The sequence below is a fragment of the Mobula hypostoma genome, chromosome 27 (genome assembly GCF_963921235.1).
Source record: "Mobula hypostoma chromosome 27, sMobHyp1.1, whole genome shotgun sequence".
NCBI lineage: Eukaryota > Metazoa > Chordata > Chondrichthyes > Myliobatiformes > Myliobatidae > Mobula > Mobula hypostoma.
This window is the reverse complement of record NC_086123.1, coordinates 35,237,051-35,250,416: the sequence shown is the minus strand read 5'-3', so window position 1 is coordinate 35,250,416 and position 13,366 is coordinate 35,237,051. Positions and strand designations below refer to the sequence as shown.

Sequence of the window (13,366 nt, the reverse complement as noted above, 5' to 3'; positions counted from 1 at the left end):
GGTTTTCGGTATAGTTGCACCAACCAAGAATAGAGTATAATCAACCAGATGTCCTCTGCAAAGGTTCATTGACTGATGATGAACACCGATTGATTGATTGGTTGTGACATTGTCTGGAAATTAACATCCTAATTCAGCACTGACTGGCCCTTCACAACTTTTCTGGCTCAATATTAGAGATCTAACTGGACCCACAACTTCTCCTCACTCGTCAAGAAGGCACAGCAGGGTCTACATTTTCTAAAGATTGAGGCATGCAAGGCTCCCCGCCCCTGTTGTAAAGACTTTCTACAGGAGCACGATTGAGAGTGCATTATTGTGTGGTTTAGAAACTGCATGACATTAGACCACAAGACCCTACAGAGGATAGTAAAAATCGTCAAGTGGATCACCTGGGCCTCCCTCCCCACTATTTGTGACACTTACTGGGAGTGTTGTACATGAGGGCCCAAAACATTGTTGAGGATCCCTACCACCCATCCCACAATCTCTTTGACCCACTAGTGTTAGGAAGGAGGTACAGGAGCATCAGGACTAGGAACGGCAGACTGGGTAACAGCTTCATCCCTCAGGCTGTGAGACTAATGAATACCCTGCCACCACTGAGGACTTGCCACTAGGACAGAGAGCTGTTTACTGTTTGCTGCGCACTTCATACACTTTAAATTAACTGAGTAACAACTTGCGTTTTATATTAAATACGGAACAAATTAGAAAGCTGTGTATTAGTTGCTAATAGTTATTGATGGAGGAATTCATACAGTGTACGCTATCATGTTCTTATGTATATTTTTCCCCCTTTTTTAACTATTTCCATGAAATTTCAGCTAATTGGGACAGCCGTTTAATTGGGGCAGAATATACTGGTCTGACGTGTCCCAAATAACCAGAATCCACTGTATTTTGTTTTATGTGCAGTGTGTGATATACCGTATGTATTGTAGGTACACTGTGATCCGGAGGAACACTGTTTCATTTGGTTGTATATATGCACAAGTCAGCGACAAAAACCTTGAACCTCAATTTGGTGGCTTGTGGTACCCATTAGGTGGGAGTAGTAGGTAGCCATCGATCCCAGGGGATCATAGGTTTGCGCCTTTGCTGGACTGTGTCCTCTCTAGGGCACAAGCCTGGGCGGGAAGATCTGAAGAACCGGTAAACAACATCAAACTGCCTTAGGGACCCCGGCTCTGGATTTCTTCCTCGGGGTTTACTCCCGAAGTCTTTCCCATGAGTGGGTATGCCTGCAAGGCAGCGGAGGTTTAAAATCAGAGTTTTCCTTCTCCTAGGCGGGTTGCTGTCCAAGGCTGACGAGCCCCACCTGCCTGAAAGGTGGGAGTACACCTATGGATTTTAGATAGAAATTTATGGACTAGGATTATGCACCTTAGGAATTTAGGTACTTTAATAAACGGACTGAAGAGTGTTTAAAAATATTTTGGAAATTCAATATTTTCATCAGAACTGTAATTAAAAGTAAACAATAAATAATTGAAACAAATCCTAAAGTGATATTAAACAGTTTCCTTAAGGTTGTCATAGCTGATAGTGGGGATAAGCTCCCTCTAGCTAGTAAATGTTCACAATGGCATGCACCTCAAATAGCCTCTGACAACCAACTCCAGCTCTTGGTCTTTACATGTGGCTAAGCTACTAAGCCCAGTGGAACCGTTGCTACTGACAGGAGAAGGGGCAAAGGCAGGTTACTGGTGACTTAAAACCAGCCACTTCAGGCAGATGGAGCTCATCAGCCTTGGTAGGCAGCACATCTAGGAGAAGGAAAACTCTGATCTCAAACCTCCACTGCCTTGTGACTACACCCACTCATGGGGAGGCTTTGGGAGTAAACCCCAATAAGGCACTCCTGCATTAAGCGCCAAACTGTATCGACCTCTGCCATTCTTTTAGATTCATCACTGCATGGAGTGGGGGAGTCTGCTGCAAGAGCAACAGCTTGCTCTCCATATCATACTGCCCTGTCATTTCTCATGGTCTTGCAGTTGATTTTGCTTCCATCTCCTCTTCATGTACAAAGATAGTAACAATCACTAAGTAAACCAGTGATATGTGGGCAGCACAGTGGCAGGCTCATGGAGGGGCTGCCCCTCTGCTCCAACAAGCCCACTCACCTCCTCCCTCACTGCCATTCAGGGCCCCAAACAGTCCTTCCAGGTGAGGCAACACTTCACCTGCGAGTTTGATGGGGTCATCTACTGGTATGCTCCTGGTTTGGCCTCCTATATATCGATGAGACCCAAAGTAGATTGGGAGACTGCTTCGCCGAACACCTACCAGAAAAGTTTGAGACTGCCAGAAAAAGCAGGATCTCCCAGTGGCCACCCATTTTAATTCCACTTCCCACTCCCATTCCGACATGTCAGTCCGTGACCTCCTTTAGGAGGCCATACTCAGGTTGGAGGAGCAACATCTTATATTTCGTCAGAGTAGCTTCCAACCTGATGGCATGAACATTGGTTTCTCGAACATCTGGTACTGCCCCCCTTCACCATTCCCCATTCCCGTTTCCCTTTCACATCTTCTCACCTCCCTCTGGTGCTCTGACCCCTTCCCCTTCTCCATGGTCTTCTGTCCTCTCCCATCAGATTCCCACTTCTCCAGGCCATTATCTCTTGCACCAAACAACTTCTGATCTCTTTATTTCACCATCTCCCCCTTTCGTGGTTTCACCTATCACTGCCTCCTTCTACTTCTTCCTCCCCTCTCCCCCACCTTCTTACTCAGACTCTTTCCCCCTTCCTGTCCAGTCCTGATGAAGGGTCTCAGTCTGAAATGTCGACTGTTTACTCTTTTCCATAGATGCCGCCTGGCCTGCTGAGCACTTACATTGAGTTGGCATTTGCAGAGGTGACAAGAATGACATTTTAATTGTTCTGTTTATTTTGTGTGAGCAGACCGCAAAACTATGTGCTCAGGTGAAAATTAGTCATTTTGTGTGTGTTACTCTGGATTTCCAGCATCCGCAGATCTCCTCATGTTTGCCAGGCTCTATTATGACCTTCAGTGCGGAATTTGAATACTCTCCTTGTGAGAGCACTCTCCGGGTTCTCTTGTTTCTTCCCGCATGTGGGAGTTGGTGGCTAATTGGCTGCTGTAAGTTGCTCCTAATATGGAAATGAGTGGGAGAGAGAATCAGGATGTGGGGACAATCAAATGATGCTTGTGTAGGGTTGGTGTAAATGGCTGTTTCACACTTGGTGAGGACACAGCGGTCCGTACAACTCTCTGTCTTAAACAATTCCTTTCCTGCATACCAGTTTTGGCTTGTTTGACAAGTTTCGGAATGCGTGAGTTCTGCTGAAACACTGGATTTCAGCAACACGGTGAAGTCACAACTGATTGACTATGCATTATTTTCTCATAAAGTGGACCTGATTTCATTTAAAACTTATGGCAGACTTTATATTTGTTTTGGTAGCAAGGAAAGCAGTACTTTTTAATTCCAGCATTGGCTGCGGATGACATGATTCTTTTTAACCTGTATTATTTTAGGTATAAGATACAATGTGACGTATAATAAAATGAAAACTTGTTTTCTTAGAATAATGTTCTTTAATGTCTGGTATTGCCATCCACCACCTCTGCTCTGGCACCCATTGTTCTTGGCCTACCATCACAACTTCCCATATATATTGCTTTGGCATCAAAATGATGTTTTCTTAAGAGACAAATTATCCTTTTTTTTACATTAGAACTAGAGACCATAGAAACATGACATTTACATTACTGGCTGTGCTGTCCGGCCAATGAAAATTTAACAAGCATTTAAGTGAACATTTGAGTTGGCATTTGCAGAGGTGACAAGAATGACATTAATTGTTCTGTTTATTTTGTGTGAGCAGACTGCAAAACTATGTGCTCAGGTGAAAATTAGTCATTTATGAAATTTTCTGTTTCTTCTTCATTAATCAAATTCCCATGATCATACAATGGTGGGGAGGGGGAAGTAGTTCATCATCAAGTACAGTTTTTTAGCTGAAAATTGGATCAAGGCATATAAAAGTATCTCTGACCCATTTTAAACTCCTGTGCTTTGGTCTTCCTTATGCTACAATTATGTCCTTACTTATAGGGGAAACTGCCTGAATAAACCAAGTAACATATCGCAACTGATTCAGGCCAATGACAACATTCAGGACCACAGGTTGAAACAAAATGAAAAAGCAGAGGAAAGATAACACAGATTTTAAAAACAAGAGAAAATCTGCAGATGCTGGAAATCCTGATTTTAAAACCAGTATTTCAAAGGTCCTTTGAAAAACAAGCTATACAAAACTGAAGTAGCAAATCTACCAAAGTAAGGGAAAAAATCTAGTTCAGCATTGGACTCAGGGAATACCTGTCCAATGACTGCTCAAAGTGGTAAAGGAGCATTTGGAATGACATTGAGAACCTCAAGTCCATGTGTTGATCCATTTGGAAGCCCCGCACGAGCAGCAGAATTGACATATCTGTTCTCAAGCTACCACCTAGCATTGGGCAACTCCTGCTCCATATCAGAACCACACTCAGCTTTATCGTCACTGACATAAGTCGGGAAATTAGTCTTTTTCTGACAGCCTTACATGCAGTTTATAAGTTATAATATGAATATATAAATAGTACAAAAGAGAGAATAGTGTGGTGAAGTTCATGGTTTATGGACAGTTCAGAAATCGGATGGTGGAGGGGAAGAAGCTGTACCTAAAATCTGGACTGTGGGTCTTCGGACTTTTGTACCAACTCCCTAGTGGTAGTATTGAAAAGAAGGCATGTCCATGTTGGCCTCATCAGCCACTTCAAAATCACAAAGCTGGAGTACAAGCAATCATTCTCCGTTCCAAAGTAATGCCTAAGAAGAAGGTGTGAGGTTTTGGAAGCCATATTATTAGTTAAATTTCTATGTCCCGCAGCCTACTGCTGCACCAGACAAGCTACAAGATCAATATCCATCTGATAACATTGAAAATATTCAGGGATTTGAATCCCTGAGTAACAAGAAAAAGGAGCAGAATTAGGCCATTCAGCCCATCAAGTTTGCGCCGCCATTCCATCATGGCTGATTTATTATCCCTCTCAACCCCATAATCCTGCCTTGTCTCTGTAACCTTTAACACCCTAACTAATCAAGAACCTATGAACCTCCGCTTTAAATATACTCAATAACTTGGCCTCCACAGCCGTTCATGGCAATAAATTCCACAGATTCAGCAGCCTCTAGCTAAAGAAATTTGGCCTTATCTCTGTTCTATCATCCTTCTATTTTGAGGCTGTGTCCTCTGATCCTAGACTCACCCATTATAGGAAACATCCTCTCCACATTCACTCTATCTAGGCCTTTCAAAATTTGATAGATTTCAATGAGAGTGCTCCTCCATTCTTCTGAACTCCAGCAAGTACAGGCCCAGAGCCATCAACCCTCCTCATATATTAACCCTTTCATTCCTTAGTTCCTCCAGCATTTTATGTGTCTTGCTTTTCATTCTCGTGAATCTCCTTTGGACCCTCTCCAATGCCAGCACATCTATTTTTAAATAAGGGGCTGAAAACTGCTCACAATACTCCAAGTGCTGTCTGAGCAATGCCTCAGCATCAGATTTGGCTTTCTTACCACTTACTCAACCTGAAAGTTAAGCTGTAGAGAATCCTTCAAAGGACTCCCAAGTCCTTCTGCACCTCTGATTTTTGAATTTTCTCCCCATTTAGAAAATAGTCTATGCCTTTATTCCTTCTACCAAAATGCATGATCATACACTTTCCTACGATATTCCATCTGCCACTAAATAGATTCTTCTAATCTAATTAGGTCCTTCTGCAGACTCCATGATTCCTAAACATTACTTGCCCTTCACTTACCTTCATATCGTCTGCAAACCTGGCCACAGAGCCATCAATTCCATCATCCAAATCAGTAACATATAACGTGAAATGAAAACAAGCGGTCCCAATACCAACCCAAGTGGAACACCACTAGTCATCAGCAGTAAACCAGAAAAGGCCCCCTTTATTCCCACTCTTTGCCTCCTGTCAGTTGGCCAATGCTAGTATCTTTCCTGTAATACTTTGGGCTCTTATCTTGTTAGACAGTCTCATGTGTGGCATCTTGTTTAAAGCCTTCTGAAAATCCAAGTACACTGACTCTCCTTTGTCTATCCTGCCTATTATTTCCTCAAAGAATTCCAACAGATCTGTTAGGCAAGATTTTCCCTCGAGGAAACCATGCTGACTACAGCCTATTTTATCATGTGCCTTCAAGTACCCCGTAAACTCATCCTTAATAATGGACTCTAACATCTCCCCAATCACTGAACTCAGGCTAACTAGCCAATAGATTCCTTTCTTTTGCCTTCCTCCCTTCTTAAAGAGTGGCGTGACACTTGAAATTTTCTAGTCCTCCAGAACCATTCCAGAATCTGGTGATTCTTGAAAGAATATGCAATTGTACAAATGTGGCCAGATCATTTAAGAAACCTATCGCACTAATTGCAATCATTAGTAACGTGAAAGAAACATTCTTCAATAGTATGATGATGCACACTTAATCTCCTCACATTCACTCTCTTCAGTTCCATTGAGATGTATCAGCCCTGATTCAGGTAGAGAGATAGCAGTTGACAACAGACAGGTGACTGCAGTTGTCCACTACACTAAGAAGTATAGTTTAAACCAATTAACATGTCTGACAAAATGGCACATGGTCAAGATTATCACGTTGAAGTCATTTAAGGCCTAGAGCAACTTTGCAATAATTCCTGAAGAAAGTATCTAAAGCTAATCACCTTTGTCAGTGATCTTCCTTCTGGTTTAAGGTCAGAATAGGGACTGTTCACTGAGAAGGCAACAATATTCAGCAATTTGGCAGATTATTTTGCTTTTTGGCAAAGCCTCCTAGATAGGTAACCTCTACTAACAAAAGGGCCAAGGGCAATAGGTGGATGAGAACACCAGAATCCTCCAAGTCACACATCTGCTTTGTACATATATTACAATTACTTCATGCTAGAAAAACCCTACTGTGTTGTTGGAAAGCAGCTTTGTGGTAGTTCATTGCTATCCACTCAGGCCAAACATGGATACATTTTTACCCTCCTAATTTCAAAATGACCATACAGTACATTAATTTCCCATCTATCCGTAGTTTCTTACCAACTTGGTTGCTAAATTCACTGTCTAGAATTGATCCATTTAAAGTCGATAAATTGCTAGTTCTGGCCTTAGTCTTTGCTGAGGTAGCTATGCTTCATAATACGAGTAGGTCCTAGGCTCATGACCAGGAAAAACCATTGCTGGACAGTTTGGATATACAATGAGGTTAAGGTTAGGATCAGGTCCAGCTTCAATGTTCCCACAGATCAGTATTGCGAGCACATCCCAGATAACTTTTGAGATGAATAATGTATAATTGTTCGAGTGGCTGATGAATGAAGGGAATTTTGAGCTGTGGAAGTTGGGAATTATGAGACTCTGATTTACTTCTGTAGTACTGCATATAGAAATCAGATTGTTTCAATTTAAAGAAAAGCTATATTCATTACACAAAGGCATTTCTAAACAGTTGTACCATATAGCCTTATGGGGCTTAGGATCAAAAATTAACTGGTGAATTATTTGTGTGAATTTGATATCATTTTGCACTCTAGCATTCTAAGAGTATCCAGCAAAGTGTTCCTCTTATACAAATCTCCAGCCCGAATTACTAATGGAAAAAAATGTTTTAAAATTCTGACATTTAACAGGCTGATTATTGAAATTATTGCACTCAGTTTAAAAATCCTTAAAGACCCTTCAATCTTATTGTCAAAATATGTCACCCTTTTCTGCATATTGGATTGTTCCAGTGATAACACAAGTTGATTCTTACTCAAACTCTTTTCTGCTATGACATCATTCAGAATAGCTCGTGTGAAATTAGATTCTTGGCAGGAAAGTTGAAGGTGCAAAGATGATTTTGAATTGGTTGAATGATGAGACTTAATGAGGTACCCATTAACTGTCAGAATTCACAGCAAGTGCTTTTAGCTGAGTAATTTTCTTTGAGTGTGCACACTAGATAACTCTATAAAATTGTGAAAATTAATTTCTATACTTTACAGGAAGGTATTGCATTACAGAATATTTCTTTTGAGCATCTTAAAATATATATTTGGTTTGCATTATTAGGACTGGGAACTATTTTAAATAAGTGGGTAGTATTTTTTGTAGCACATTGAAGCTTTCAGATCAGAGTCTAAAACATTTGTGTCTAACCTAACTGGCAGGTGGAACTTTTCAGAATGCCACATGCAGACTGATCGGGAATCCTCACAATTGACAAAGCAGCAGGGAGCCCAGTTTAATGCTGTAAAGTGTCACAGTTATTTTTGTATGTATTGAACCAAAATGGCAGGTGTAACTATTTTCCCTGCGGTTAGCTAATGGAGTTCTTTTGTAACGAGAAGATTGCCGACAAACCAGCCAGTAATTACCCTGACAGTCAGAACTGCTCATCACTTGTGATATTTGACCGCTATTTTACTGCCTTTTGAATACTAATAATCCCATCTTTTACTAATCAAGTTACATATTTTTGTAGTGCCATTACAGACATAATTAATATAAATTGAAAAGTGTTGAAAAGATCTTTCCAGTGTTATATCCTGGGGACAGGTAGATTTTGTCCTTCTGTTCTAATTTTGCTGCTCATGAAAGATGGCACAGATGCTGGCGGATGGACAGCTTTCTCCATGGTGTCTATGACACTGTAGTTTGACTAGCACTGCATCAAACGGAAAGGTACAGGTTCACAGTTCCTTCAATGGTTAAACATCCTGGCAGGTGTGATTCCGAGCCATTAAGATGAAGGTTTGATTGCTGCTTTGTGCTGAGCTGGCTGACCTTACCAAAAGCCGAAATGACAGTGTTAGAATTGGCCTTCAGTGCTTTCTTGAGCTGAAAAAGCAAGAAAGGTGTGGGGGGAGGGATATTACCACTTATAGTTTAGTGAACCAATTCCCAGTAGTTAATACAGTTCAATGCGTGGACATCAAATGGATTCCGATTTCATTTCAGTTTCAAATATATATTGAAATTTCCCTGATAGGTTCAATGGGCTACTTAACCATGTACTGTGGAAAAATAATTCAGAATTCTAATACCACTATCTTCACTCTTCTCGTAATTTAAAATACCTCCTCCATTTAAAACATCAACTTTCCAACATAGGAAGAAGAAAATTGCCCCCATTCACTACATTCTAACATGATTTTAGAAAGCTCTGAAATTTTCTCATAGCTTTTCCTGCTCCACTGGAAATCACTGGAATACTACAATTCAATCCTAATCCTATTTTCTCATCTCTCTTTAGTTCAAACTCTACTGTTCACTATCTGTGCCTTTCATGTCTTTCCATGAGTGGCACTGAACATCTAACTATGGCCCAATCATTATTTTGTAAATCAGATGTATCATCAATTCTTTACAATTGTATTCTTCTACATTTTGTGGCCACCGGCGCCTTCATTTACCCTTAAATGTTTAAGGTCCCTACTGATTCACATCTCTCAGCATTTATTTACATGAAACAACATACATCAAAGTTGCTGGTGAACGCAGCAGGCCAAGCAGCATCTATAGGAAGAGGCGCAGTCGACGTTTCAGGCCGAGACCCTTCGTCAGGACAGAAGTATGTTCATGAGTATGTTCTCGCATTTCCAAGATATACAAACTCACACTTGCATTTCACCTGACCCACTACCAATGTTGAAAATACCAATGTTGCTTGCAGCTACCATTTATGAGGGATCCCCATGGATTCAGAAAACTTATAGTATTATTTAGAATTTTAATGATTCACCTAAAATACTGGAGTAACTTAGCAGGTCTGGCAGCATGTATGGATTAGAATGAGCAGTCAATGTTTCAGGCCGAGATACTTCATCAGGACTGGCAGTTCTTCTACATTCCTCTCCATAGATGCTGCCTGACCTGCTGAATTCCTCCAGTATCTCGCGTGTGTTTCCAGCATCTGCAGAATCTCTTGTGTCAATATAGTTTTATTAGCATATTTTTTTGCTAGGTAACTCTGAGTAACTGCATCAACACTATATAATTAACAACTCACCACTAAAAGTGATTTAAGATTGTCAGTAGAATTTAGTGGTAATTTTGAGTTTTGGACAAAAAATACAAAAAAACTTTTAGAACAAAATATCATAAAGGTGTATCAATATTTGGAGAAACACATATAGGACATTGGAATGGCGCTGACATAATAAATACTTTGGTTCTAAGCTTTTCATATAACATCATTTACTAGATCTGAAATTTCCAACATAATGAGCCACCCATCACCCACAATGTCAAATACATTATGTCAACAAATAAAATCTCTAAGTTGTTCCATCAAGGGTTTTCTTGATTACTTAACACCATCTTTATTCAATAATGTCAGTCATTTTACTAATTCTGCTTCTTTTGTGCATCTCAGATTCCCCTGACTCCAATGCACAAGTACAGACCCCGAATTCATTTGATTCAGAATGCTGAGCAACTGAAGTCTAAACTTTGTTCGTGGACATATTGCTTCCCGGAAACAGAATTTATAGCTGTGGGTCACTACCATAGCAAAAAGGTGTGTTTTTTAATTCAGCAATTTACACTATAAATTTGCTGTCTTCATGTAATTGTGTGGAATTTCAAATGATTGTTTAATATTGTTATAGTAATTATATTGATTTTATAAGTGTGATTGCAAAAACAACACTAAGATTAATGCCGGGTGCAATGTTGATCAAGGGGAAATGCATGGCAGGACAACGTCTGTAATAACTCCTCTAGTCTTTAGAGTGCCATGGAATCCATCTAGCATGTCCTTATTGAGTGGATGCTACATCCCAAGGTTGATACCATCAACGATGTATCATTCCCTCTATGTACCCATTACATGTCAGTTTAGACTTTGTGATTCAGGACCTGTTCTGGGAATTGAACACAGCAATGGATTCAAAAGTGCTGCCTCTGAATCAAAGCTGACTCCATACATCAAACAATCATTTGTTTCATTGTTAACTATGGAAGTAATGGGTGGCACATTCATCTAATAACACTAACCAAACAGATGTAATTTATTTGATTAAAATTTTGAGACTTTATAAATATATATTTTTATCAGTCAGGCTTCCAGAATTTAAGCAGGAAATTGGTGCATGTAAAATGAATATCGAAATTGATTGCCACAGGTGATTAAAACAAAACTCCACATTTACTACTTTAAAATCAATTTGTGATGTGCATTGCCAGTGCATTGTTTTGACATGTGGAATGCATATCATGAAATTATGGAGGCTTTCCATAATTTTCATATATGAGAGTTTTGTACTGGCCTTTATCTATTCATATATCCAAATTTAGGATATGAGCACGTTCTACTTAAGGCGATCCAATGGAATAATGGAAGAATAGAGAAAGAGCTTGTGCTTGTATAGCAGTAAGAATCTTCCAAAGCACTTTACAACCACAAAGTGCATTTTAAGTAGAGTCATTGTTGAAATCTGGGAGTCAATTGCATACAGCAGAATTTTACAAACAACAATAAGCCAATGACCAATATAATCTGTTTTACTGACTTTGGTTGATGAATAAATATTAGCCAGGATACTGTTAGAACTCCATTACCTTTCCTTGAATAATGCCATCTTAGTTCAGCTAAGCCATATTGTATTAGTTTGAAAAGATGGAGAGAAATAGCAATCCATAAACTAGCCTGTCTAAATTTAATGTATGCTCTATGAATTTTTTCTTGCAATTTTACAGTTTTGAAATACAACACATGAAATAACCTATTCCCTAATTCTTTCATATTGATAAAACTGACAATCAAACATCTGATTGTGGGATACCTGGTAATATTTAAATCACCAAATCTTTCCCCATCTCTTCAAACTGTACAGAGTCAGGAGTGGCTACTTGGTCATTTACTCCAACGAATTTTTGAGACTCATGCTTTCTACAGGTTCATACTGTCAAGAGACAGATTTTAACTGTATGTAATCTTCACCTTATCCCACAGATGAAGATGATGAAGATAGAGTACAACCCTTATGCCAAGGGTGCTCTACCACACAGCAGTAGAAGACAGAAGGACATGCCACAAAGGTTGGTCTTTATAAATTGCTGCTTTTCTGGTACTGCTTGCAAATGGTATAAAAGCAGGATTTTGGTGTACTTATATGAAGAATCTATTGTAATTACTTCAATCCACTGTGAAAGGAGTAACAATCATATATATATCTATCAGTGGAGACGGATAAAGCAGAAACAGTGGGTTGATATTTTTAAAAATCAGTTTTATTTTAAATTGTTGCTCTTTTTCATCAAGGTAAATGCAGACTAGAGAAGAAATTATTCCTACAGGGGAAGAATTTTTCTTCAAAATAGGCAAGGTACTGGACAGGGGTTAAGGAAAAGCACCAATAAGTTAAAATGTGTCAAATAGAGTGGAGCAATAGAAAATGAAAAAGGCCTGCAAATCTTTATGAACTACAGCAACACTCATGTTGATATATATCACACTGTGCGTTTAAATGAGTTCATCATCTTTGTCAAACGTTTTCATCATAACTCTCAACTCTAACATTTTTCTTCATGTTGAAACTTCAGACTTTTAGTATATAAGAGAAAAATTTTGAACCACTTTCAAGTTAGAGAATAGCGATGTTTTTTCCCCCAGTTCAAATGAATTTCTCTGGAAGTTTGCAAGTGGAATTTTCCTACCACTTTTAAGATCTGTACAATTAACTCTCGGATCCAGACTTCCTTCTTGATTGTGGCTATAGGCACTTGGAAGTTTCAGGCCAGATTTCCCACATGGAGAAAGGCAGAGTTGCCTCCAATTGGCCAAACTAAAAATGTATGGGTAACAGTTGCTCTTGTAGTAAATGCACCTAAAAACAAAATCTTTTAAGAAGGTTACACTATCTAAAATCTTCAGTTATTTCTGAAATGTATTTGATCTGTTGAAGTTGTTCTAAACAAATATTTTGTCCCTCTGAATTGTTGTGGTTGTCAATACTTCTACCCTTCTCAGATTAATTTCTGATGACCAGTCTCCAAAGATACAGCAGGTATATAAAGGTTGATGGAATGATCCAAAATATTGATGGCACAAAAATCAATATTATTCTTTTCTTGGAGCCTATGCTGCTATTGATTTTCTCTATCCCTTGTGAAGGTTGTGCCAGCACTTTGTACAATTGGTGCATTTAATATGCTGAAAAAGTCCAGTTGCCATGAAAAGCAATAGAGAAAACTGGCCTGCTTAACTATATTTGTAATATCATTAAAGCCAGCGATTTTCCCCTTTGGCTCTATGAGAAGTTATTTTCATACTGTG

The 13,366-nt window shown here is 39.3% G+C and overlaps 1 protein-coding gene across 1 annotated transcript in view; it reads left to right on the top strand.

Moving 5' to 3' along the window:
• The window catches only part of fam222aa (family with sequence similarity 222 member Aa), a 222,325-nt gene that overhangs the window by 24,992 nt on the left and 183,967 nt on the right, over nt 1-13,366 (top strand). Inside the window, exons 4-5 of the mRNA XM_063034602.1 lie at nt 10,463-10,606; nt 12,044-12,129. Of these exons, the coding sequence (XP_062890672.1) occupies nt 10,463-10,606; nt 12,044-12,129 (230 nt within the window). The remainder of the gene's footprint in view (nt 1-10,462; nt 10,607-12,043; nt 12,130-13,366) is intronic.